This window comes from Mesoplodon densirostris, chromosome 6 (assembly GCF_025265405.1).
Source record: "Mesoplodon densirostris isolate mMesDen1 chromosome 6, mMesDen1 primary haplotype, whole genome shotgun sequence".
Taxonomy (NCBI): Eukaryota; Metazoa; Chordata; class Mammalia; order Artiodactyla; family Ziphiidae; genus Mesoplodon; species Mesoplodon densirostris.
Window position 1 is genome coordinate 30,400,436 of NC_082666.1, and position 27,681 is coordinate 30,428,116.

Consider the following 27,681-nt stretch of genomic DNA (forward strand, 5'->3'; position numbering starts at 1 on the left):
GCGCTCTCCGGCCGCGGCCCAACCCCGGGCGTGAGGCGGAGCTGACCCGCGGATCCCCGCCCCGAGCCTGCGTCCGGCAGTCGTACAGGCGCCGCTACCTGCTAGTCGGAAAGCCACAGGAGGAGGAGTTTAAGGAAGAATCCTGGCCGCTGCCCTTCTCAGCGCTCGAAGCCGCGCCATGCTTGCCCTCGGAAAGAGCCTGACTAAGGCCCTGGCCGCTCGGACCCTGGCGCCTCAGGTACCCGCCCCGGGGACGCGCCCAAAATGATCCCTGGGAGACGGAAGGGGAGGGGAGGGCCCGGGAGGCGCACCACCCGGCTCGTGCTCCCTGACCTGGGAGCCTTGTGCTGCTGCGTACTTGTAGAGCAAGTCCCAGCACCTGGAAGCGAGGACCCTGGAGCGCGCAGGAGAAGGGGTGCCCTTAGGGGAAGACCGGCTGCCTGTTTCGTCTACGGCCGGCTCGGGAACAACCATGGATGGGGGGCTTTTCTAGCTTGGGTGCCCGGCGGCCCTGAGGCCACCCCTGAAGCGCCAGCTGCTGCGTTCTTGCCGCCCCGCGCCTTTGGGCTCACCGCGCTGGTCCCTGTACCAGGCGCTGGTCCCTTGCCAGGTGCTGGTCCCTATGCCAGGCACTGGTCCTTATGCCAGGCACTGGTCCAGCCTCTTCTACTGACTTTTGACAAGCCACAAGCCCCTCTAGACTGAAGGGTGAAGGAGAAAAAGGTCAACCTGACGCTAGCAAGTGAACGGGCTTATACATGAAGTAGAACTTATGAGCATTTTGCAGAGAACCTCAGAGAGGGGCCCAGGGTACAGGTGGTGCAGCATCTACCCAGCTGCCACTGTCTTCTGCAGTCAGTGCCCAAGTCATGCAGGGTCGGGAACTTCCTAGAAAATATGATGATGACAACCTCATTAAAGTTAAATGAGAAATGATGAATTGGGAGATTGGCATTGACATATAAAAAATAATAATAATTAAATAAATTTAAAAAGTTAAGAGAGAAATGTACAAAATAGATTTTTGTGATTCGGCCTTAACTGTCGTGGATTGTCCTGTTTTGTGAATCTAAGCTAGAGATGTTTTGTTGTTTTTTGATGTTTAGGTTTGTACTTCTTTCTCAAGGGATAGGACAGGAAGGGGATTTACATAGAGACTGACTTCCTGTAAAGACTAAAGAGGAGCCATAACGGTCCCTTCACTCAAAATGAGCAATACAGCCTTTATACTGATTCTCTCTACCGGGGCAGGGCCAAAATTATTCCTTACAACTTTATTCTGAACTTTGACTTTACTAAATGTCGATCAAATGCTCTCTTATAGGTGACTTGGAAGTTACTGCTGCTGAAAATGAGCCCTGACACGAGTATAAGGGAGCTTGAAGTACTCATGATTCTTCTCCCAGCACAGTTCTAGTTTCTGCCCTACAACAAAAATCACCTCCCCCGAGCACACACATACTTATTTCAACTGCTGTTTAACCTTTCCCTGGGCTTCCTTTGTTACTTGTTTCTTTCTCTTGTGGAAGATAACAAAATTATGTGCCTTGACCACATACTTGTTTCCAAGTATCAATACAAATTCCTGAAAAATCAACTAAAAAAGCAACTGTTACAAATACCCCACTGGCTCATTTTCTGATATATATTATTTATAATACTTATTAAACTATTATACCAGGCAGTTGTTTGTGTAATATTGTCTTATTAGAATTTGGTTAAAATGACACAAAAAAAAACATGTCCACCAAAAGTAGGAGTAGCTGCAGTTGTTTTTGGTGGGAATACCTGCTTTCATTGTAAGCTTAGACACTTGGGCAATAGGAATATAACTCATAGGGGACATGAGTGGAATGAACTCAAGTAGATAATTATAAATATGACATTATGCACAATTAAATCACATATATAGGCAATTGTGTGTTATAACCAGAAATATGTCAGAGAAAGGAGCCTACTGGTTTCATTTGACATACCAGCTGGTCAACATGAGCCCCAAATTTGTCCATAGCTTTGTTTGTACCAACATTTGTATTAGATAATTCTGATTAATCAGCTTCAGGAATTGGCACATGATATCCAAAACTATAATAACATGAAATTATAAAGACAAATGCCATATGAGAGCGTGTGTATACAGGTGTGCATATACGTATTTACATACACATTTACATTTACAGGGGATAATTTCTGGCAGGTAATTTCCTACCTAAAGTTAAGTTCACTAAGACTCAGAAGATTAAACACAGCAAAAATTTATATAGTGACCATACCTCTAATACAAGAAGAACTAATGGTTCTTAAGGGATATTTCCATCAACCTAGTATAATTGGGTGGATTAAATGCCCTTCTTCACACTGCATCTATAATTAAACCTAATAATGATTCAGACAGTTCTGACCTGTTGATTTTCCTTTATAGAATTCATACAGTCTACCACCATGTTATAGTGCAATTTAATAGATTATGGATTCCCTTTAACATTAGTTATATTCCAGTTCTGTTATTTACCAGTGATGTACTTCCCTGAATTTGGAAAATACTTTAACCTGAATTGAAACTTACATTTTTAAAAAAAACCTAAAGAAGATCTTTCTGCAGGTAAACGTATTTCCATCATTACTGCCAGAACACCTGTATATTTTATAAAGTTCATTTAAATATATAACTGTAACATATAGTATTGACTAAAGATAGAATATTGGATAAATAAGGTAAACCATTTGTAATTAATTAGAATCCTAGTTATAGTTCTTGGATAAAGGACTCTCATTAAGACCCTAGTGCTTCTTATGATTAACTTTTCATGAAAAGGTGGCTAAGGGACCCCTGCTAGGAAGCAGTAGCTGTATATTCAGCACGCTTAAGAGTACTTACCTTTATTAACATCTCAGCAAATTCTAAGGAGAGATGACAACAGAGGTACAAACATGGAGTGTGAGTCTAATGAGTGTCCCTTCTTGCAGATTTAGATGTGGTTGTAACATGATATTATAAGCCGTAAGTTCCCCAAATACTTAAATTTGCCTTATGTTTCTTCAGGTGTGTTCATCTTTTGCTACAGGCCCCAGACAATATGATGGAACATTCTATGAGTTTCGTACTTACTGCGTTAAACCTTCAAAGATGAATGAGTTTCTGGAAAATGTTAAGAAAAACATACATCTTCAGACAGCTCACTCTGAATTGGTTGGATTCTGGAGTGTAGAATGTGGAGGCAGGATCGATAAAGTATTTCATATTTGGAAGTATGGTATGATTTTTCCAGTTTAAGTATTCAGTACAGATTCTCACTCTTTTAAATGTTACATGACACTTACCTCTTGGGTCTATGTTACTATAAATACACACAGGTTAAATTCAACTTTTAAAGAGAGGAACAACAAATACAACAACAACAAAAAATGAATTCAGTGATTACTCCTCCCACTGGTACCTCTAACAACTTTTGCCCAAATTCCTATGTATCATCCTTGGGAAAGTGTGACATCTCATATTTCAAATCATGAAATTGTGAACTAGCCTTTAATGCTCAGAAAGAACATAGAATGGTTTATTGTATAGATCATTTATGAAAAATTTAAAGCATTGACTGCAAGAGCCCAAGTGGGTAGAGATCATAAAAGGGAGAGTTATTTTTTCTTATTGTTGAATCTGCAACTGGATATCAGGATTTTAGTAGAAACAATTCAATATTTCTAATTTAGGTTAGTTGAGGTTCATGGGGATAATAGTTAACTTCCAGGCCTCACCCGACTCAGACTGAATAATTTGTTAAATTTAGGGAACCACTTTTGTTCGTATACCCCAAGGTTTCAGGGAATTCACTATCATTACGCTGCTCTAGGGAAGTAAAGGCAAAGGAATTAGAATTCTCCCCATATTGAAGCTGACTTACTGCTGGTTTAGTAGACAATGAAGAACAGGTTACAGGAATCCCCAGGTTGTTACTCCAGTGTCTAATTTCTGAAGTCCACATAGGACTTGATGATATCCAGAGAACTTTTTAATAATTTCATTTAGTGTCTGGTCATCAAGTTAAGAGTCATAATAGTGTCCAAAGTTAATATTCATCACATACTTTATTGTGAAAAATGCTCATTCTATATTTAACATGGCCATAGTTTAGAGGATTTCCCTGTTGTAATAGGACAAACCCCATTAAAACACAATTTATGCTTTAATGTGCAACAAGAAGAATTATGTCCCATTAAGAAAATTACTAGTAAGATCGTGATATAACTTACTTAAGCTCTAAGACAGATGTTATTCCTTATCTCTAGCATAAACCATAGAAAACTCTTTTACCATTAACCTTAGGCTCTAATAATATAGTACTAGGCCTATATGTTATTAAATGTATATACCTGTTCGGGTAACAAACAGAAGAGAAACAGTACTGGGTAAAAAGAATGGGTGTCAATAAGTAAGAATTAGCACTGTTTCTTTGGAAGCTGTTTGTTCAAAGAGGCTGAAAAAGCAAATCTTAATTTCATTTATGTTAAATTTAATTCAGTTGTACCTTGACCTGACTACCCACCACCAGCACTACTGAAGAAACAGCCTTTCTCTAAACTAACACTATAACTTAAATGCCTCAAGTAATAAGAATAAATAATATATACGGAGTACTCACTTGGTGCCAAACATTGTTCTAAGCTCCTTTCATGTACCAATTCTTTTAATCCTCACCACAGCCCTGGAGGTAGATACTATATCATTATCCCTATTTCACAGAATAAGAGACAGGCACAGAATGATTCAATAACTTACCTAAGTCTCACAACTACCTACTAAATGGTAGCACCTATAAAGCCCATTACTATATGACATCATTGGTTGTTTACATTGCCACTCCCCCTTTAGGCCATGAGCAACTACTTATGTTGGTATCTCTAGTGATATAACATATTGTCCTTATGTGGCTTCAATAAACATTTGCTAAATTGAATGAAACCCAGAAATAGTACAGGTGATTTTATTTTTTTATTGATGTATAGTTGATATACAATATTATATATGTTAAAGGTGTACAGGTGATTTTAAACCAAAATAACTTATTTTTCTTACTCCTGTTATTCCCAAAGACAATTTTGCTCATCAAACTGAAGTTCGGAAAGCCTTGGCCAATGATAAGGAATGGCGAGAACAATTACTCATTCCAATTTTGGGTCTTACTGATAAACAAGAGAGTGAAATTACTTATCTGGTGCCATGGTGCAAATTAGAAAAACCACCCAAAGAAGGTAAGCTCGTCTCTCTAAATTACACTGAATTTTAATGAAGAACATACTGAAGATTTTAAGCTATAAAAACTAAAGTTCCGTAGGAAAAAGTAATCCTTTGTTTTATATCAGAATATATTGTGATTATAGAGATAAAAATGAATTTGAGCTCTTTGCTTACAATTAAAACAATGAGCATTAAATAATGAAATTTTTTCCAATTTGGAAAAACTGTTAAAGTTTAGGTATGAATATGAAAAGTTTACATGGGAAGAAAGGTTGAGAAGTTGGGGATCTAGAACACAGAACACATGTATAGGTAGGTAAAGGAAAATGTATGATATTTTCTCATAACTTAGTATTTTTTTTACACAGATTACAGTTAATCTAAAAACAGTAAGTATATCTTTGCTTGTAAAACTGGGGGGAATGGATTAATTTAAACTGTTAAGCAGAATTACTGTAGTTTAACTTTTTTGTTTTCCTCTTATTTCTCAGTTTGAAAATAATTATTAAAGATTTATCTTCTTACTGATTTCACTTTCTTACTGACTTAAGGGAAATATTTACCTCAACCTAATTTTAAAAAGGCAGACTTTTTAAAAGCATACACTAAGTTTTCTTTCCCCCATAATCCCAACTTCATAGTGTATCTTAGATGACAAAAGATTTGAAATGTCTTATTTGGATCCTATCCACCTGGACCTCCCCTCAGCCTTCAGCACTGTCTACATGAACTTAGTGGCTCCTAGAACAGTGTCACATCTTGGTTATCTGCCTCTATGTTGTTTATAATTCTTTAGTTGCTTTGTACTTTTTCTCCTTTTACTTCTCAAATCTACTTGTTCCCTAGTTTCTTTTTTTCTACCTGCTCCATACTTCTGACCAGAAGGTAAACTGATTTTCAAGTGTTTACCTGGACATTTAGGAACAATAAAACCACCTTCTTCATTTTTTTTCCCCTCAAAATCTCACATATCACTTTGGGTCCTTTGTTTGCTGGCTGTTCCTGTTAGAAATGGAAACCTGTAGGGGGAAATTATACAAACAAAAAAGTGTTTCCTCTCAGAATTGGAAAGAAGAAGGAAATATATGAGATCAGAAAATACTTTTCTTATTCATTTCTTACCTAGAATTAGACTCAGGCAGCTCAAAAATCCTAATCCTGTCATAAATTCTCATTATTTGTTTAAATGACTAATTTTATAGATTAAAAATCATTCCGATAATAGCTTAATATAGCTTCCTTTTTCTTTGTTCTCTATGATAAGCTTAATAGCTCACCCTTAAACATGGAGAAAGACTTTCTAAACATAAAAGCTAGGAAAAATGCAAGAAATGCAAAGAAATCATAAATATGTGTACATAAACATTTTTATGTTCGATCCTCCAAATCTGTATATGTAGATTAGCCTTCCACTGGAACCACGCTAACCTGATGAGAAATTTCTTGAATATCTTTTATAAATTATTTTCTCCCTATTCCAGGAGTCTACGAGCTGGTAACTTTTCAGATGAAACCTGGTGGGCCAGCTCTGTGGGGTGACGCATTTAAAAGAGCAGTTAATGCCCATGTCACTCTAGGCTACTCAAAACTAGTTGGAGTTTTCCATACAGAATATGGAGCACTCAACAGAGGTATAGTTGTCCATTTCTTCTATGAAATTTAAAGTGTACTGGTGACCTACTAAGTTCCTCCAATATTTTGTCACTGTTTTTGATTATGCCATGTATTTAATTTTTATTGCCAAATATTTAGGGTTTTTTGTCATTTTAAGGGTTGAAAATACCTGTTTTACGTAACATTTATTTAGAATGTTAACCACTTCTGAAGGCTTTTCCAAATGTTGAACTCCTGTTTGCCATGATACATCAAAATGATAAAATTAAAAAACTGCAAGGAGCCTAAGAAAAATCTGTTCTTCATCGTTTTTATCCTCTAAATATATTTTTTATTGACTTTTAAAAATAACATTACTTGGGATAGAGTGTTTGTCTCTGAATGAAAAAGTAATACATATTTTTACAGAGACTAAATATCATGGCCATGACCAAAGGTGGAAAAAAACCATTTTCCACTACTTAGAGATAACACTGTTAACATTTTGGACTTTCTATTCCTGTGTCATTCATATATATGTAGGTGAATGTATATATGTGTATACATATATATTCATATTCATATATATGCTAAAAATAATGCATATGCATGATTAATGACTTCCTAACGCTCCACTGAGAGTAACACATGGCAGACAGATAGATAGTGCATATCTTTACTTAATAAACACCTATTTGAGGCTTTTAACGTTAAATTTGAAAGTTACTGCAATCTGAATTTCACAGTTTTTTGTGGCAAACTCTAGAAAATACATGTATAGTTCATCTGGAAGGATAAATGACCAAGAATAGCTAATTCATTATTTCCATCTGCCTCCTCAACTTCCTTACTTGAATGTCCAGTGGACATCTCAAACCTAACATTCAAAACTGAGCGTCTGATCTTTACCCAGAAATTTAACTTCTAGTAACATATCCTAAGAAAAGAATCCGAATATACAGAAAAAAATATTTTCAAGCTGGAAAATATACGAAGAGGAGAAAAATTATGAAAATTATTAGATGTCTATCTCATACCACATGCTAAAATAAAATTCAAATGGATTATAGATTTTAATGTAGAAGAAAAGAAGTCATAAAATTACTAAAATAAAATATAAATGCTTTTTTTTTTTTTTTTGGCTGTATCAGGTCTTAGTTGCGGCACGCGGGCTCTTCGCGGGCTTCTCTCTAGTTGTGGAGCACGGGTTTTCTCTCTCTAGTTGTGGCGTGAGGGCTCCAGGGCGCGTGGGCTCTGTAGTTTGCGGCACCTGGGCTCTCTCGTTGAGGCATGTGAGCTCAGTAGTTATGATGCGCGGGCTTAGTTGCCCCACGGCATGTGGGATCTTAATTCCCCGACTAGGGATCGAACCTGCATCCCCTGCATTGGAAGATGAATTCTTTATCACTGGACCACAAGGGAGGTCCCCCTGGATGCTTTTTTAAAATAATATGGATGAGAACTATATTTCTAAACCAAAAAACAAATGAAAACAATGAAGGCAAAAATATCAAGTGATTAATTTTTTATAAAAAGACTCAATCTTTCTGCATGCCCTAAGACACCAGAAATGAAATTCAAAAGCAAAAAGAAATGTAAAAACGTATGCAAAGGTAGATGTACAGATGACTACTAAATATATATTTAGGAAGACGTAGATTAAGACTATAAGGAGATGCCATTTTCACCAAATAAAGACATACTTATATAGATATAGTACCAGAGAAGCTGGGAAAAAATAAGTACCCCTACTGTGTAGCATATACTGGCTTAATAATTCTCCACCACAAAATTCAGCAATATAAATGAAAAGTCTTAATTTTAAAATTATTTTTGCCAATATTCTAGGAAATATGCATAGTTGTATAGGTGTGTTCAGTTACACAGGAAGGAAATTTGAAAGAATATAAAATATATAGTGGTCACTTGAATGATGAAAATAATTTTTAAGTGGTATTTTAATTTTTATAATGAACATATATAACTTTTATAAGAAAAAACTGAAAATGAGTGTGCACACTTTTTAATCTTAAATTCATTCTCAGTGGAGAAAAGGGAATAGTAATATGCTGAGTATAACTCAGTGCATCATTTCTGGACAACTTATAGTATATACACTGTACCTATATAAGATACTCCCTTTGGTTCTCTCAATTTTAATTTTAGGAGTTTACATTGAGGAAATAATGAGATCCAGACTGGTTGGGTTTGAATCCCAGCTCCACCACTTACTAACTTTGTGACTTGGAGTGAGTTACTTAACCTTTCTGTGCCTTACATTGCTCATTGATAAAATAATGATAATCATAACCTACCACCTAGGATTCTTGTGAAGACTAAATGAGTTAATACATGAAAAACGCTTAGAGCCAGGCCTAGCACATAGGAAGCACCCAATAAATGTAAGTAGTGATTTGTCTTTGACATTGTTATTTTTATAAATATACATGATAGGTGCTGCTCTAAGGAAGTTTTTGTCAGCATTGTTTACAATAAGGAAACTTTAGAAACAATGTAGTATGACCCTATGTATATAATATACTTGTAATACACAGACACACATATACATCATATATATCATGCATCTCATATAAGCATAAACATATATGCTGTGTGTCTATAAATACATAAAAATGTAAAATACATATATATATACATAAATATGGAAAAGATACACCAAAATAGCAAAGTGGTGAATTCTGGGTGGTAGGATTAGAAACTATTCCTGCTTTCTCTTTTTATTTATTTGCATTTTCCAAAATCTATACAGCCAACATGTATTACATTGTAATTATTTTTAAATTTTTAAATAATTTAAGTAAAAGAACATTTATTTCAGTATTCTGTAGAATACCACACTATTTTGAGTGATATAAATAATCAACAATAGGGCTTCCCTGGTGGCGCAGTGGTTGAGAGTCCATCTGCCAGTGCAGGGGACGCGGGTTCGTGCCCCGGTCCGGAGGGATCCCACATGCTGCAGAGCGGCTTGGCCCGTGAGCCATGGCCACTGAGCCTGCGTGTCCAGAGCCTGTGCTCCGCAACGGGAGAGGCCACAGTGGTGAGAGGCCCGCGTGCTGCAGGAAAAAAAAAAAAAATCAACAATAAGGGGCTGGTGTAAAAAGTTGTTACATCTATGGGGCAGAATTCACATGTTAAAGATTAATAGCATTGTCATAGAAACTTCTCATTGTTGACTTTTTAAAATCAATTACAAAGTATAATATACAGTAAGACCCTAATTTTATATTTCTCATCTTTTAAAAGAAATACAATAAATATTAATAAAGGTTTTCTCTGGGTGGATAAGTTTCAGCTACTTTCAGTTTTCTTCTTTGCATCAGCCAAATATTCAGTAGTGAGCATAATTTTTTTTATAATCTTGCTTTTTCAAAATAAAGTAAGATCCTTCTGTTTCTTCTTCTATAAAACCAGTTTGACTAATTAATTTATAAATTTCTCTCCCAAATCTTTGACTCCTCTGAAATCTTATCACTAACATACTTAGTGCTACCTTTTTGATACTCACTATTTTGATTTAAAGAATAGGACTTTTAGTTTCTGATGAATGTTTCTGTCTTTCTTATTTGAGTAATGCCACAGTCTTTAGAATCTATTTCTGGTTTATTTATTTCTGCAGTTCATGTTCTTTGGTGGAACGAGAGTGAGGATAGCCGAGCAGCTGGGAGACACCAGTCTCATGAGGATCCCAGAGTTGTGGCAGCTGGTAAGCTATTTCACTAGGTACGAGTTATTCTTAGAACAAATTTCATTTTGTCAACAACTTTATATACCTTCTTATGAATTTTTTTTTCAGTTCGGGAAAGTGTCAATTACCTAGTGTCTCAGCAAAATATGCTTCTGATTCCTACATCATATTCACCATTGAAATAGCTTTCCACGGAAATACAAAGCATTGCATGAACTGCCATAAGATGTGTTTGTTAATGGTGCTTAAATTCTTCCAAGAGATTCTCACTTTTATTTGAAGGAGGTGGTAAGCTAATTTGCTATATCCCTTGCATTTTTTAAAAGCTACTCTCCATTCACTGTCACCACTACTTCAGGAAACAGTCTGTTCATTTTCCCCTTGGTATTTCAGTATCTGTCACACATTAAAAATAGTTGCCATTACTACAATGTCTTGATTTTTCATTTGTTTCAGAATATCTCTTGTTCTCTATTTTGACAACCCTCTGCTTTTATACCATTTTCTTTTCTTCTTTTTTTTTTTTTAATGGTAAAGTCCTGTTCCAGTGACTTTTTTTTTTTTTAAGATGTTGGGGGTAGGAGTTTATTAATTAATTTATTTATTTTTGCTGTGTTGGGTCTTCGTTTCTGTGCGAGGGCCTTCTCTAGTTGTGGCAAGTGGGGGCCACTCTTCATCGCGGTGCGCGGGCCTCTCACTGTCTCGGCCTCTCTTGTTGCGGAGCACAGGCTCCAGATGCGCAGGCTCAGTAGTTGTGGCTCACGCGCCTAGTTGCTCCGCGGCATGTGGAATCCTCCCAGACCAGGGCTCGAACCCGTGTCCCCTGCATTGGTGGGCAGATTCTCAACCACTGCACCACCAGGGAAGCCCTATACCATTTTCTTACATACAAATGATTCTTACATTTCCATACCTGTGATAGTATAGTTAAATTGTATGTATAAATTATCAACGTTTTCATCATGTCTGTTTTTCTGAGATTATAAAAGTTTTTGTTCAGTAAGATTTTCTATATAATACCAATTGGGATCCATAAAAAAAATCCATTAAACATTTCTTTACTACAGAAAAGTACAGAATCATCTGTGCCATTTATGTTAATAATGGTTTTTACATTAATAATTAATCAATTACTTGGAAAATAATGTTATTAGGTCCTGGTATTTTTTTTTTTTTTTTTTTGCGGTACAGGGGCCTCCCACCGCTGTGGCCTCTCCCGCTGCGGAGCACAGGCTCCGGACGCGCAGGCTCAGCGGCCATGGCTCACGGGCCCAGCCGCTCCGCAGTATGTGGGATCTTCGCGGACCGGGGCACGAACCCGTGTCCCCTGCATCGGCAGGCGGACTCTCAACCACTGCGCCACCAGGGAAGCCCTAGGTCCTGGTATTAAAGCACATTGATAACTCATTGGTTTATGTGCTTGCAGTGTCTTCATTTACAGTTAATTTTACTAATTTTTACTTCATTTTGGATCACTGTTTAATAAAGATACTTGGTCATCTATTTGGTTTTTCTTAAATTGAAGTATAGTTGATTTACAATGTTGTGTTAGGTCATCTATCTGTTTTAATGAGATTTATAATTATGGAAATGTCTGCCCTAATAAAAGCCTACATATACAATCTGATTCTTTCTATTGTATTTTATATTTTTATCCTCATCTCTGGAGCTGTTGTTGTGTTGCCATAAGGTAATGAGACAGTAATAATGTAGTGTCTTTATTGTAAATATTGTCACCTCAAGTAAATAGCCTGCTAGTAACCTTACAAGAATTTCTTCAGTACCATCACAGACATACTAGGATTTTCTTACAAACAACTTTAGTTTTTATTTTAGTTGAGTGCCTCGGCCTTCTTAAACTAGATTTGGCACTTCTAAGCTCTCCTGGTAGCTTGTACTTACAGCTATGTTATTTTATGTTTCTAACACACTGCAAAAACAATAAATTATGAATTAACTATCTATGGGAAACCTGAAAAATAGGAAGCACGGTCATCTCTCACTTACCTGATCCTCAGGAACCTGAAGGACAGATGAGTTCCTAGTAAGGCAAAGAACACCCTAACTCTGAAGGCTAAAATCTATCAGACATGTTAGAGGCATTGGTTTTGAGTTTTGACTAAGAGTCTTCCACCTCAGTTTCTTGAAAAGTGGTCACTTAGGGAATGAGGTGGTGGTGGTATGAATTGCAGTGTGTGTGGATGGATTTCCTCTGGCGTGAGATCAGCTGTGTGCTTAAGGCCATGTTTGGTCACATGAAAGTGTAAAACTGGGTCTGCCTTTTCCTCTTTCATTTATCTTTGGACTAGCTAGAACATTTCCTGGTGATGGCCAGGGGCCCTTTCATCCATCCAGTCCAGAGCCCTGATGAAGGTTTATAAAGCAGCAGCAGACCAGCATTCTTACCATGTCCTAGACAGAACTGGAGAGCCAGTAGAATGATGGGCTTCACTCCGCTGATGAACTACAGGTGCTTCTATTTGCTGACGCACCCCTGGATCAGGAACACGACAAGCCTGGCCGGGACAGAGGACATCGCAGAGATGACACAGATGGACGTAATTACGTCCACTAACATGTTCTTCTTGCAAAGAGAAAGTCAGTGAGAATCTGAGCGTTCACTGATGCAATTGAGGACTCAAGGTGGACACACACATGCACACATGCAAAATGTGAAGAATAGCCCCGGGAAAAATACCTGTTCAATAAATAAAATAAAATTATTTTATTCAGAGTTAAAACATCATTGAGGTAAAAAAACTGACAGTGCAAATGAAAAACTGATTTCTCTGAGTTCATGAAAAAGTCTGGTACCAAAATGAAACTATTGAGAGAGGTCTGAGAAGGAATCTCCTGGCAGTCCAGTGGTTAGGACTCTGCACTTCCACAGCAGGGGGCCTCGGTTCAAACCCTGGTCGGGGAAGGCCTGGCCCAAAAATAAATAAATGGAATTTAATTTAATTTAATTTAATTTAATTTAAAAATGGTCTGAGAATAGCCTAACGGGGTTCACTTTGGTTCAGTTTTTGACATTATAAGAGCAGCAGCTTGTAAATTCTCACACACACAAAGGACTGCTTTGGTTTGAAAACTTAATAAATGCAGAAATATTAGTGTGAAATTACTCAAATATGTTAAATTCTTCTGGCTGTAAGTAAACTGGAAAACAACAATGTATAGCATATTAATCTAACAGAAACAAAAATTCTAACAGATTCTTGTTATAAGAACGGTCTTATACACCCATTATACAGGGTCATATAGAATTCCTAGTGACCTATACTGATACACTATAGGAGATACGCAGAAACAATAATTGCCATGCTCCACATATGGGATCTACATTTTCAAGTATTAACTGGAGCTCGGTCTTGACTAATGTAAGATCACTAAGTGCCAGTGATGGCTTTGTATTTAAAAGTCTTAAACAATAAACTGTTAGGTGACCATGTTTACCTGCCAGCTACTCCCATGTACCAGTTACTCACTGAAACATTATTTATAAAATAAACATATGGAAACACTTAAAAATCAATAGGGAAGAAATAACAAAGTTATAGTACAAATGTTCCTTGGTATTTCAGGGGATTGGTTCCAAGACCCCAGCAGATACCGAAATCTGCCATGATCAAGTCCCTTATGGAGAACAGTGTAGTATTTGCATACAATCTATGCACATCCTCCTTATACTTCATCATCTCTAGAATACTTACAATACCTACTACAATGCAAATGCTATGGAAATAGCTGTACATAGAATGTAAATACCATGTAAATAGTAGCCTGTGGGCAGCAAATTCAAGTTTTTTCCTCTTTGAACTGTCTGGAATTTTTTTTTAATGTTTTTGATCCACAGGTGCAGAACCCGCTAAAGCAGAATCCGCAGATACAGGCCAACAGTATACTCAAACACTGGATTATTGGGGAGTATTAAAATGAATGAACCATATCTGAACAACTTACTTTGTTACCTTTGTCTCTTAATCTCTCTGAGCTTCTTGGTTGCTGTTTTTGTTTTAATCTGTAAAATGGAAATATGAACCTCACAAAGTGAAATGAAAGAGAATAAGAAAGAAAATATTAAGTAAAAGACATTAATATACACGACAGCTCCTACATGGTATCAGGCACATTAGAATCTGATATTCTCTTGTCTGCAAAATAGGTATCATTGATGTTCTCTGAAAGAGAGAGGAATAGGATATATGATTTGAGAATAATCAATGTTTATTAGAACCTCTTAAGAACGAGAAGGTCAGCGAGACAGGAATGAGAAAAGAATTAACCAACCAAATGAGGGCCTAGCTCTCATTGAAGAGGTAATCACAAACGAGACTCTAGTCACATGAATCTACCAAGAGGTCTCATTCCAGAACACTCACAGGCTCAGGACCCTTATTCAATGAAATATACTTTGAAATAGAATTTATACTAAGGCGGCCTGTAAAATTACGACTTTTCTCTAACTATTTTCAATGTTTATTTTGTGCTGAGTGCGAACTTCCAATGACTCCAACAGAGTGGGAAAATTGGGAGCTGTGTTTTTTAATATCCAGTGTCTATATAAGAAGAAAATCATCTTGAATATGAAGACTACTTCAACTAATGTCGTTAAGCTATCTTGCAAAGACAACACAGAATGATTTTCTGAAGGAATATTAATCTGTGTAGTGTTGATTTGCTATAAACCATGTGTCTGTCGACCTTCATAAGAGATAGAGGGACGTGAGGTTCAATCATAAAGTGTGTATGGGAAAATCCTAGGCACTATCCTGAAGGACCTAAAAAGGGGCAAAAGAGACAACAGGACCCATGGGTTTGAACAAGCCTATCAGCCCCTTGCACTAATGCTGTGGCCCTCAATACAATGTTGAGAATAATTAACGCATAAAAAATTATAAAGACGCTGTAAAAGCAATCCATGATGGTCAAGTAAAGCTAAAAGAGATTAAAAAGTGAATTGATTACTCAACTGATTTAAAATAAATGGTAAACTGAACCAGTTTTAAAATCTGGCTTTAAACCCTGGATGTGCCGCTGAGCAGCAGTGAACCTGAGAAATTTACTTCTCTCTCAGAAATTCACCTTTCTCACTTGGAGATAAAGCTTAACTCACAGCGTTTGGCAGATAATTAAAACCTGTGAGAAAGTGAGTAGGAAATTATCTCAGCACTTAGCAATGTCTTCCCTCTCTAAGTTACAGTCATGCATTTTACTCTTCACTATCTGGTAAGTACTTTCCCCTTGTAAATTCTCACTCCCTTTCTGATGACTAGATACAGTTGATGGTGGGGCTCTAAGGATGGCAGAGCCACAGGGTCGAGAAGCCTGGGTCCTTAATTCACCACATACAGAAGAGCTGCTTGCCAATTAGGAAAACCCATTTTAGATCTTAAAGAACAAGAAATAGGGCTTCCCTGGTGGCACAGTGGTTGAGAGTCCGCCTGCCGATGCAAGGGACACGGGTTCGTGCCCCGGTCTGGGAAGATCCCACATGCCGCGGAGCGGCTAGGCCCGTGAGCCATGGCCGCTGAACCTGCGCGTCCAGAGCCTGTGCTCCGCAACGGGAGAGGCCACAACAGTGAGAGGACCATGTACTGCCAAAAAAAAAATAAAATAAAATAACAAGAAATAAAATCCTACTGTGGCCCGGAGGAAGATGGCGGAAGAGTAAGACGCGGAGATCACCTTCCTCCCCACAGATACATCAGAAATTCAACTACACGTGGAACAACTCCTACAGAACACCTACTGAACGCTGACAGAAGACCTCAGACCCCCCAAAAGGCAAGAAACTCCCCACATACCTGGGTAGGGCAAAAGAAAAAAAGAATAAACAGAGACAATAGGATAGGGACGGGACCTACACCAATGGGAGGGAGCTGTGAAGGAGGAAAGGTTTCCACACACTACAAGCCCCTTCGCGGGCGGAGACTGCAGGTGGCGGAGGGGGAAAGCTTCGGAGTAGCAGAGGAGAGCACAGCAACAGGAGTGTGGAGGGCAAAGCAGAGAGATTCCGGCACAGAGGATCGGTGCCCTCAGGCACACACCAGCCCGAGAGGCTTGTCTGCTTGGCCGCCGGGGCGGGCGGGGCTGGGAGCTGAGGCTCGGGTATCGGCTTTCAGTGGGAGCGCAGGGAGAGGACTGGGGCTGGCGGCAGGAAGAGAGCCTGAAGGGGTTAGTGCACCACGGCTAGCCCGGAGGGAGTCCGGGGAAAGGGTCTGGAGCTGCCGAAGAGGCAAGAGACTTTTTTCCCTTTTGTTTCCTGGTGCGCGAGGAGAGAGCATTAAGAGGGCTGCTTGGGGAAGCGCCGGAGACGGGCGTGGGACGCTGGGGGTGCTGCTGCCGCCGCCGCCGCGGGGCCTGTGTGCGAGCGCGGGTCACTGTCCGCCCCGCCTTCCGGGGGGCCTGTGCACGCCGCCACTGCCGGGGTCCCGGGACCCGGGGACGGCTTTCCCGGGAAAGCGCACGGAGCGCCTCGGGCTGCTGCAACATCACGCCGGCCTCTGCCGCCGCAGGCCCGCCCCACACTGTGCGCCCCTCCCTCCCCTCTGCCTGAGTGAGCCAGAGCCCCCGAATCAGCGGCTCCTTTAAACCCGTCCTGTCTGAGCGAAGAACGGACGCCCTCCGGCGAACTACACGCAGAGGCGGGGCCCGGTCCAAGGCTGAGACCCGGGAGCTGTGAGAGCAGAGACAGGGAAATCTCTCTGTGCAGCCTCGGAGGCAGCGGATTAAAGCTCCACGGTCCATTTGATGTGCCCTGCGTCTGTGGAGTGCATAAATGGACAGCGAATCATCCCAAATTGAGAAAGTGGACTTTGAGGACAAGATTTAAGACTTTCCCCCCTTTTCCTCTTTTTACAACGAATTATCCCAAATTAAGGAGGTGGACTTAGAGAGCAAGATTTCAGACTTCTCGCCCTTTTCCTCTTTTTACAACGAATTATCCCAAATTGAGTAGGTGGACTTGGAGAGCAAGATTTTTGATTTTTCCCCCTGCTCTCTTTTAGTGAATGTGTATGTAGAATCTTCTGTGTAAGATTCTCTCTGTATAGCTTTGCTTCCACCATATGTCCCAGGGTTCTATCTGTCGGTTTTTTTTCAATAATTACTTTTTAATTTTAATAACGCTACTATATTTCATACTTTATTCTATTTTACTTTACCTCCTCCTTTTTTTCCTACCTTCCCTTCCTCCCTCCCTCCCTCCCTCCGCTCCTCCTTTCCTTCTTTCTTTTTCTTTCCTCCCTCCCTCCCTCCCACCCTTCTTCTTCCCACTTTCTTTTTCTTTCCTTCCTCCCTCCCTCCCTCCTGTCTTTCTTTCTTTCCTTCCTCCCTCCCTACCTTCCTCCATTCACTCTTCCTTTTGCTTTCATTCCTCCCTCCCTCCCTCCTTTCTTTCTTTCCATCCTTCCTCCCTCCCTCCCTTTCTTCCTTCCTTCCTTCCTTCCTTTCTTCCCTTCTTCCTTTCTTTCCCTCTCTCTTTCTTTCTTCTACTAATTCTTTCTTTCTACATTTTCTCCCTGTTATTATGAGCCGGGTGGATTAAAGGCTCTTGGTGCTGCAGCCAGGAGTCAGTGCTGTGCCTCTGAAGTGGGAGAGCCAACTTCAGGACACGGGTCCACAAGAGACCTCCCAGCTCCACATAATATCAAGCAGCAAAAATCTCCCAGAGATCTCCATCTCAACACCAGCACCCAGCTTCAGTCAATGACCAGCAAGCTACAGTGCTGGTCACCCTATGCCAAGCAACTAGCAAGGCAGGAACACACCCCACCCATTAGCAGAGAGTCTACCTAAAAACATAATAAGGCCACAGGCACCCCAAAACACACCACCAGACGTGGACCCGTCCACCAGAGAGACAGGATCGAGCCTCAGCCACCAGAACACAGGCATTGGTCCCCGCCACCAGGAAGCCTACACAACCTACTGAAACAACCTTAGCCACGGGGGACAGACACCAAAAACAACGGGAACTACGAATGTGCAGCCAGCAAAAAGGAGACCCCAAACACAGTAACATAAGCAAAATGAGAAGACAGAAAAACACACAGCAGGTGAAGGAGCAAGATAAAAACCTACCAGACCTAACAAATGAAGAGGTAATAGGCAGTCTACCTGAAAAAGAATTCAGAATAATGATAGTAAAGCTGATCCAAGATTCTATTTCCAAGATCCAAAATCTTGGAAATAGAATAGACAAAATGCAAGAAACATTTAACAAGGACCTAGAAGAACTAAAGATGAATCAAGCATCGATTAAAAACACAATAAATGAAATGAAAAATACTCTAGATGGGATCAATAGCAGAATAACTGAGGCAGAAGAACGGATAAGTGAGGTGGAAGATAAAATAGTGGAAATAACTGCTGCAGAGCAAAATAAAGAAAAAAGAATGAAAAGAACAGAGGACAGTCTCAGAGACCTCTGGGACAACATTAAATACACCAACATTCGAATTATAGGGGTTCCAGAAGAAGAAGAGAAAAAGAAAGGGACTGAGAAAATATTTGAAGAGATTATAGTTGAAAACTTCCCTAATATGGGAAAGGAAATAGTTAATCAAGTCCAGGAGGCACAGAGAGTCCCATACAGAATAAATCCAAGGAGAAATACACCAAGACACATATTAATCAAACTGTCAAAAATTAAACACAAAGAAATCATATTAAAAGCAGCAAGGGAAAAGCAACAAATAACACACAAGGGAATCCCCATCAGGTTAACAGCTGATCTCTCAGCAGAAACTCTACAAGCCAGAAGGGAGTGGCAGGACATACTTAAAGTGATGAAGGAGAGAAACCTGCAACCAAGATTACTCTACCCAGCAAGGATCTCATTCAGATTTGATGGAGAAATTAAAACCTTTACAGACAAGCAAAAGCTGAGAGAGTTCAGCACCACCAAACCAGCTTTACAACAAATGCTAAAGGAACTTCTCTAGGCAAGAAACACAACAGAAGGAATATACCTACAATAACGAACCCAAAGCAATTAAGGAAATGGGAATAGGAACATACATATCAATAATTACCTTAAATGTAAATGGACTAAATGCTCCCACCAAAAGACACAGAGTGGCTGAATGGATACAAAAACAAGACCCATATATATGCTGTCTACAAGAGACCCACTTCAGACCTAGAGACACATACAGATTGAAAGTAAGGGGATGGAAAAAGATATTCCATGCAAATGGAAATCAAAAGAAAGCTGGAGTAGCAATTCTTATATCAGACAAAATAGACTTTAAAATAAAGACTATTAGAAGAGACAAAGAAGGACACTACATAATGATAAAGGGATCGATCCAAGAAGAAGATATAACAATTGTAAATATTTATGCACCCAACATAGGAGCACCTCAATACATAAGGCAAATACTAACAGCCATAAAAGGGGAAATCGACAGTAACACACTCACAGTAGGGGACTTTAACACCCCACTTTCACCAATGGACAGATCATCCAAAATGAAAATAAATAAGGAAACACAAGCTTTAAATGATACATTAAACAAGATGGACTTAGTTGATATTTATAGGACATTCCATCCAAAAACAACAGAATACACATTTTTCTCAAGTGCTCATGGAACATTCTCCAGGATAGATCATATCTTGGGTCACAAATCAAGCCTTGGTAAATTTAAGAAAATTGAAATTGTATCAAGTATCTTTTCCGACCATTACAGGAAAAGATCTGTAAAAAATACAAACACATGGAGGCTAAACAATACACTACTCAATAACGAAGTGATCACTGAAGAAATCAAAGAGGAAATTAAAAAATACCTAGAAACAAATGACAATGGAGACACGACGACCCAAAACCTATGGGACGTAGCAAAAGCAGTTCTAAGGGGGAAGTTTATAGCAATACAATCCCACCTTAAGAAACAGGAAACATCTCGAGTAAACAACCTGACCCTGCACCTAAAGCAATTAGAGAAAGAAGAACAAAAACATCCCAAAGTTAGCAGAAGGAAAGAAATCATAAAGATCAGATCAGAAATAAATGAAAAAGAAATGAAGGAAACGATAGCAAAGATCAACCAAACTAAAAGCTGGTTCTTTGAGAAGATAAACAAAATTGACAAACCATTAGCCAGACTCATCAAGAAAAGAAGGGAGAAGACTCAAATCAATAGAATTAGAAATGAAAAAGGAGAAGTAACAACTGACACTGCAGAAATACAAAAGATCATGAGAGATTACTACAAGCAACTCTATGCCCATAAAATGGACAACCTGGAAGAAACGGACAAATTCTTAGAAATGCACAACCTGCCAAGACTGACGCAGGAAGAAATAGAAAATATGAATAGACCAATCACAAGCACTGAAATTGAAACTGTGATTAAAAATCTTCCAACAAACAAAAGCCCAGGACCAGATGGCTTCACAGGCAAATTCTATCAAACATTTAGAGAAGAGCTAACACCCATCCTTCTCAAACTCTTCCAAACAATATCAGAGGGAGGAACACTCCCAAACTCATTCTACGAGGCCACCATCACCTTGATACCAAAACCAGGCAAGGATGTCACAAAGAAAGAAAACTACAGGCCAATATCACTGATGAACATAGATGCAAAAATCCTCAACAAAATACTAGCAAACAGAATCCAACAGCACATTAAAAGGATCATGCACCATGATCAAGTGGGGTTTATTCCAGGAATGCAAGGATTCTTCAATATACGCAAATCAATCAATGTGATACACCATATTAACAAGTTGAAGGAGAAAAACCATATGATCATCTCAATAGATGCAGAGAAAGCTTTCGACAAAATTCAACACCCATTTATGATAAAAACCCTGCAGAAAGTAGGCATAGAGGGAACTTTCCTCAACATAATAAAGGCCATATATGACAAACCCACAGCCAACATTGTCCTCAATGGTGAAAAACTGAAACCATTTCCACTAAGATCAGGAACAAGACAAGGCTGCCCACTCTCACCACTCTTATTCAACCTAGTTTTGGAAGTTTTAGCCACAGCAATCAGAGAAGAAAAGGAAATAAAAGGAATCCAAATCGGAAAAGAAGAAGTAAAGCTGTCACTGTTTGCAGATGACATGATACTATACATAGAGAATCCTAAAGATGCTACCAGAAAACTACTAGAGCTAATCAATGAATTTGGTAAAGTAGCAGGATACAAAATTAATGCACAGAAATCTCTGGCATTCCTGTACACTAATGATGAAAAATCTGAAAATGAAATCAAGAAAACACTCCCATTTACCATTGCAACAAAAAGAATAAAGTATCTAGGAATAAACCTACCTAAGGAGACAAAAGACCTGTATGCAGAAAATTATAAGACACTGATGAAAGAAATTAAAGATGATACAAATAGATGGAGAGAGATACCATGCTCCTGGATTGGAAGAATCAATATTGTGAAAATGACTCTACTACCCAAAGCAATCTACAGATTCAATGCAATCCCTATCAAACTACCACTGGCATTTTTCACAGAACTAGAACAAAAAATTTCAAAATTTGTTTGGAAAAACAAAAGACCCCGAATAACCAAAGCAATCTTGAGAACGAAAAATGTAGCTGGAGGAATCAGGCTCCCTGACTTCGGACTATACTACAAAGCTACAGTAATCAAGACAGTGTGGTACTGGCATAAAAACAGAAAGATAGATCAATGGAACAGGATAGAAAGCCCAGAGATAAACCCACGCACATATGGTCAACTTATCTTTGATAAAGGAGGCAGGAATGTACAGTGGAGAAAGGACAGCCTCTTCAATAAGTGGTGCTGGGAAAACTGGACAGGGACATGTAAAAGTATGAGATTAGATCATTCCCTAACACCATACACAAAAGTAAGCTCAAAATGGATTAAAGACCTAAATGTAAGGCCAGACTCTATATAACTCTTAGAGGAAAACATAGGAAGAACACTCTATGACATAAATCACAGCAAGATCCTTTTGGACCCACCTCCTAGAGAAATGGAAATAAAAACAAAGATAAACAAATGGGACCTAATGAAACTTCAAAGCTTTTGCACAGCAAAGGAAACCATAAACAAGACCAAAAGACAACCCTCAGAATGGGAGAAAATATTTGCAAATGAAGCAACTGACAAAGGATTAATCTCCAAAATTTATAAGCAGCTCATGCAGCTCAATAGCAAAAAAACAAACAACCCAATCCAAAAATGGGCAGAAGACTTAAATAGGCATTTCTCCAAAGAAGATATACAGACTGCCAACAAACACATGAAAGAATGCTCAACATCATTAATCATTAGAGAAATGCAAATCAAAACTACAATGAGATATCATCTCACACCAGTCAGAATGGCCATCATCAAGAAATCTAGAAACAATAAATGCTGGAGAGGGTGTGGAGAAAAGGGAACACTCTTGCACTGCTGGTGGGAATGTGAATTGGTACAGCCACTATGGAGAACAGTATGGAGGTTCCTTAAAAAACTAAAAATAGAACTACCATATGACCCAGCAATCCCACTACTAGGCATATACCCTGAGAAAACCATAATTCAAAAAGAGACATGTACCAAAATGTTCATTGCAGCTCTAGTCACAATAGCCCGGAGCTGGAAACAACCTAAGTGTCCATCATCGGATGAATGGATAAAGAAGATGTGGCACATATATACAATGGAATATTACTCAGCCATAAAAAGAAATGAAACTGAGCTATTTGTAGTGAGGTGGATAGACCTAGAGTCTGTCATACAGAGTGAAGTAAGTCAGAAAGAGAAAGACAAATACTGTATGCTAACACATATATATGGAATGTAAAAAAAAAAATGTCATGAAGAACCTAGGGGTAAAACGGGAATAAAGACACAGACCTACTTGAGAATGGACTTGAGGATATGGGGAGGGGGAAGGGTAAGCTGTGACAAAGCGAAAGAGAGGCATGGACATATATACACTACCAAACGTAAGGTAGATAGATAGTGGGAAGCAGCCGCAGAGCACAGCGAGATCAGCTCGGTGCTTTGTGACCACCTGGAGGGGTGGGATGGGGAGGGTGGGAGGGAGGGAGATGCATGAGGGAAGGGATGTGGGAACAGATGTATATGTATGACTGATTCACTTTGTTATAAAGCAGAAACTAAAAAAAAAAGGGTCTATAAACTATAAGCTGTGGACCAAATCTGCTCTATCACCTTGTTTTTACACAATCCATGGTCTAAGTATGATTTCTACATTTTTAAACAGTTGGGAAAGATTAAAAGAATTCTATTTCACGATATGTGAAAATTATATAAAATTCAAATTTCAATGTCTATAAGTAAAGCTGTATTGGAACATAAAAAAAAAATCCTACTGTGTCTGAGACATACATTTTGGTGTCTATTTGTTACAGCACTTTAGCCTAACCTATTTAATACATTCTTGAAAGGTTGAACCACATTCAGGAATACCAGATACAGCGGAAAGTGTCAAAACCAGTCTTAAATAAATTATGTGAATGACTACCAACCAAACACTGAGATATTCAGTATGCTACCCTCCTCAGTCATAGGAAACTGGCAGTAAGGCTTATAACTCATAAATGGAATCCTGGAAGTTTCCTCAGAGGGGTAACTAAGAGAAATGACTTACACATGGTAGCAAATGGGGCAATTTCCCCAGTGATGAAACAGCCCAGTCAGAAAACCCTACAGTGAAGACCACTGTTTGACAGCCACCCCTCCAGGTACTCAAAGAGCTGTCAATTTTTTTTTTTTTGTCTCTCTCCAAAATATGATCTGATAGTCAAGGATCACAAACATAAAAATATTATAGGAAAAACCCTAGTAACAAGAGAGAAAAGGAATCAAATGAGAGAAAATATAATAAAACTTGAAAGAAAAAGAAATAATACAGGAAAAAGACCTAAAACAATGACTAAAATAAATACCTGTAATGAATGTCCACAGATATAGAAATATTTAACCCATGAAAAAGAAAGAGAATATTATTTTTAAAAATAAAAATATTCTGGGGAAGGGATAAAAAAGAGCTCTTGTAAATAAATACTGTGAAAGTAGGAGTTTAAAATTCAGTAGATAAGTTAGAAGATAAAACTGTGGTACTTAGGGCTTCCCTGGTGGCGCAGTGGTTGAGAGTCCACCTGCCGATGCAGGGGACACGGGTTCGTGCCCCAGTCCAGGAAGATCCCTCATGCCGTGGAGCAGCTGGGCCCGTGAGCCATGGCCACTGAGCCTGCGCGTCCGGAGCCTGTGCTCCGCAATGGGAGAGGCCACAACAGTGAGAGGCCCGCGTACCGCAAAAAATAAAAAATAAAGAAAAAACTGTGGTACTTAACCCCAAGAAAACCTACACCAAAAAAAAACCTACACATTTAGAGATGTAAAATAGTAGAAAAAGAAAGTGAGAAGATCAAGTGGAGGCAGAATGTTTGAAAAACAGACGTTCCAGAGATTGACAAGAGAAGGAAAAAACTCCAAGAAACACAAACATTTTTCAGGATTGAAGAGTGTCCAGATTAAGAGGGGACACTGAGTGAGGAAAAATGGATGAAAAAAAATGCCTACTCCAAGGCATGTAATTGTGAAATTTCAGTAATTGTGAAATTTCAGAACCCCAGGGAAAATGAAAAAAGCATAAAAGATTCCAAAAAGAGAAAGAAAAACAAGTCACATACAAAGAATTAGGAATCAGAACGCTATGAATTTCTTACTAGAAGCTATAATACCCTGGAGAATTTCTTTGAAAATATAAGGAAAAATTATTTCCAATGTAGAATTTGGGTTATATACCCAACCAACATATGAATCAAGAGGGTTGACAGAATAAAACATTTTTAGAGATGCAAGTCTCAAAAGTTTAACTCCCACGCACCCTCTCCAAAATGTAGGAGTAAAAAAAAAAAAAAAAAAAAGCTACAAAATCCTGGCAACAGGAGGTCCAACACAAGGCAAATGAGACCCCCAGGATATCAGTGAGAGGAGATCCCAGAATTACTACCATGCTATCTTAGAGAACAATTAGTCCACACTGGAGCAAGAAAACAAAAGACACCCAAAAGACAATGCCAGAAGATGAAACTGCTAAGCTGATTAATGGGTTTAATCATACTGAGAGGAAATTTATTCTTTTGGCAAAGAATTTGGTGATTAATAAGTGATAGGTATAATGAAAATAATAGAAACAAATGAAAAAGAGAAAATACTCTCCTTTTCATTAAGATCATAGGTTTAAGCCACTAGAAAATGATTTCTCAAGTAAAAAAGGAGTTCATACAGGGCTCCTAGTATGGTGCTCCATGGTGTCAGAACTCTGGCTGCTTCTCTCTTGCTCTGCCATCTTCAGCATGTGGTTTCTACCTCATAGTCCAGGAACTCAAGCCATTACATCCACATTCCAGCAGGCAGAAATAAGAAAGAAACAAAGAGGGCAACAACCTAAACTGCTTTAAGACCACTTACAGTAGGTCATAAATGCATTAACACATCCCACTGGCCAGGACTTAGTCACATGGCTGCACTAAGCTGCAAGGGTTCTATGGCTAATTTTCAAAAAAGGTGGGGTGGGAGAAGAATGGCTATTGGGAAATAGCTAGCAGTCCCTGCTACCTCCCTCCAGCACTTTCTATTCTCCATATCCTACGTGTTTTTCCTCATTGTATTTATCAATCCCTAACATATTTTTCCTTCATTTGTTTACCTGTTTCCCCTAACCTGGAAGTTCCAAGAGAACACGAACTTTGACTTTTGTTCACCTCTGCACCCCAGTTTTTGTAAAAGTGCCTGAAGCATAAAGGAGTTTAATTAATACGGGTTGAATGAGGGTATGAATTGTAAATTCTAGGGAGAAAAAGTCTAAGAAAATAAACTTAAACATAAAGATCCAGTCCAGGCACAGATGATGTTTTTTTGTCTTGCTTGGTTAGATATGGACGCCCATCAACTTGAAAAACTGACTCACTACCTCTGGAATTACTAACTTTAAAAAGCCTCCCTTCCTCTGAGCAGATGATTCAAAAGTCTTTGCAAAGGCACAACCAATACAACCACAGATGAGAGCCCTCTAATAATTCCCTAGCCTTAATAGTATAAGCAATATCACTTCAGTGTGTGCACGAATGTAACTACTGTGTAATTGGGTTTAGTTATGTGTTGTGTGTGTAGTTATGTGTGTAAGAAGGTAATGTAATTAGTGATAAAGGCATAAAGATCAATATAGTGTAAATTTTAACTATTTTAATGTGATTTATCAGATGAGGGAAAGGAAGTGTATTTTGGGTGAATGGTATGTTAACAGACCTATATCCTCAATTTCCAAGCAATAGATACTATCTGTAACTGAAAATATCAAGAAGCACCAGAAAGTGTATATAACTCAGAAAAAGGGAAACAAGCATTAGAAGAAACAGCTGAAAATGTTCAAAGCGGTTACTCTGGGACCAATATCAAGAATAAGAAGCCAAGATCAGAAGTCTGCTGATTTGTTTGTTTAAATTTGAATTTCCATTATCTAGTTCAGTGCCCCCATTCCTCTGAGCAACTAAGAAATACTCTCTCTAACAAGGCCATGCTGGAGGTGGCGACAGGGAGAGAGAATGCACTTAATAAAGAAGAGTGAAGGCTCACTGGTCTTTAGCTACATGTAAATCACCAGAGTAAAAATTAACCCCGGCAAACAGGTCCACGAGTTAAATGCAAAGCACGACAGGCACGCATCCATACTGCCTTCCCAATGGTCACACAAACTCGCATTCTACACACGAATTTTTACGAAGTGTATGCAGGTGTGCATGGAGATGAGGTTAAATTAACTAACTAATGTCACAGCTGACATTGGGGGTAAGATCTCTTGAGGGAACAAAAGTGCACCGAAGGGTCAAGGCTGACACCTAACGGGCCCGGCAGGTGGTGGACGCCTCGCTGACTGGGCTGTCCACCCCCTCTACCCCCTCCCCCACCCACCCACCCCCGCCGCAGTAGGAGCTGCTCCCTACCAGTAGAGAAGCCACAGAAGGAATTTAAGGAAGAATACCGGCCGCTGTCCTTCGCAGCGCTCGAAGCCGCGCCATGCTTGCCCTCCGAAGGAGCCTGACTAGGGCTCTGGCCGCTCGTACACTGGCTCTTCGGGGACCTGCTGCTGGGGCGTGCCCAAAATGTCTCCTGGC

At 39.1% G+C, this 27,681-nt stretch overlaps 1 protein-coding gene and 1 long non-coding RNA gene across 5 annotated transcripts; one reads left to right on the top strand and one right to left on the bottom strand.

Annotated features, from left to right (window-relative positions):
- LOC132492008 (protein NipSnap homolog 3A-like) lies at positions 1–10,960 on the top strand. 2 transcript variants are annotated; one of them, XM_060101125.1, is made up of 6 exons: positions 3–238; positions 3,044–3,254; positions 5,089–5,247; positions 6,715–6,864; positions 10,467–10,553; positions 10,644–10,960. In XM_060101125.1, the coding sequence occupies exons 1-6, from the start codon at positions 179–181 to the stop codon at positions 10,718–10,720; spliced, it is 744 nt and encodes a 247-aa protein (XP_059957108.1). In that variant the 5' UTR covers positions 3–178; the 3' UTR covers positions 10,721–10,960. The 2 variants fall into 2 exon arrangements, with proteins under 2 accessions (XP_059957109.1, XP_059957108.1); XM_060101126.1 differs by lacking the exon at positions 6,715–6,864 and having other exon boundaries at positions 1–238.
- LOC132492009 (uncharacterized) lies at positions 4,176–27,681 on the bottom strand. Of its 3 annotated transcripts, none has more exons than XR_009532778.1 (4): positions 27,511–27,681; positions 14,499–14,556; positions 12,942–13,233; positions 4,176–6,252 (listed from the first exon to the last, which is right to left on the bottom strand). It is a non-coding gene; the product is annotated as an uncharacterized LOC132492009 (long non-coding RNA). The 3 variants fall into 3 exon arrangements; XR_009532777.1 differs by having other exon boundaries at positions 4,176–8,206; XR_009532776.1 differs by lacking the exon at positions 4,176–6,252 and adding an exon at positions 9,640–9,903.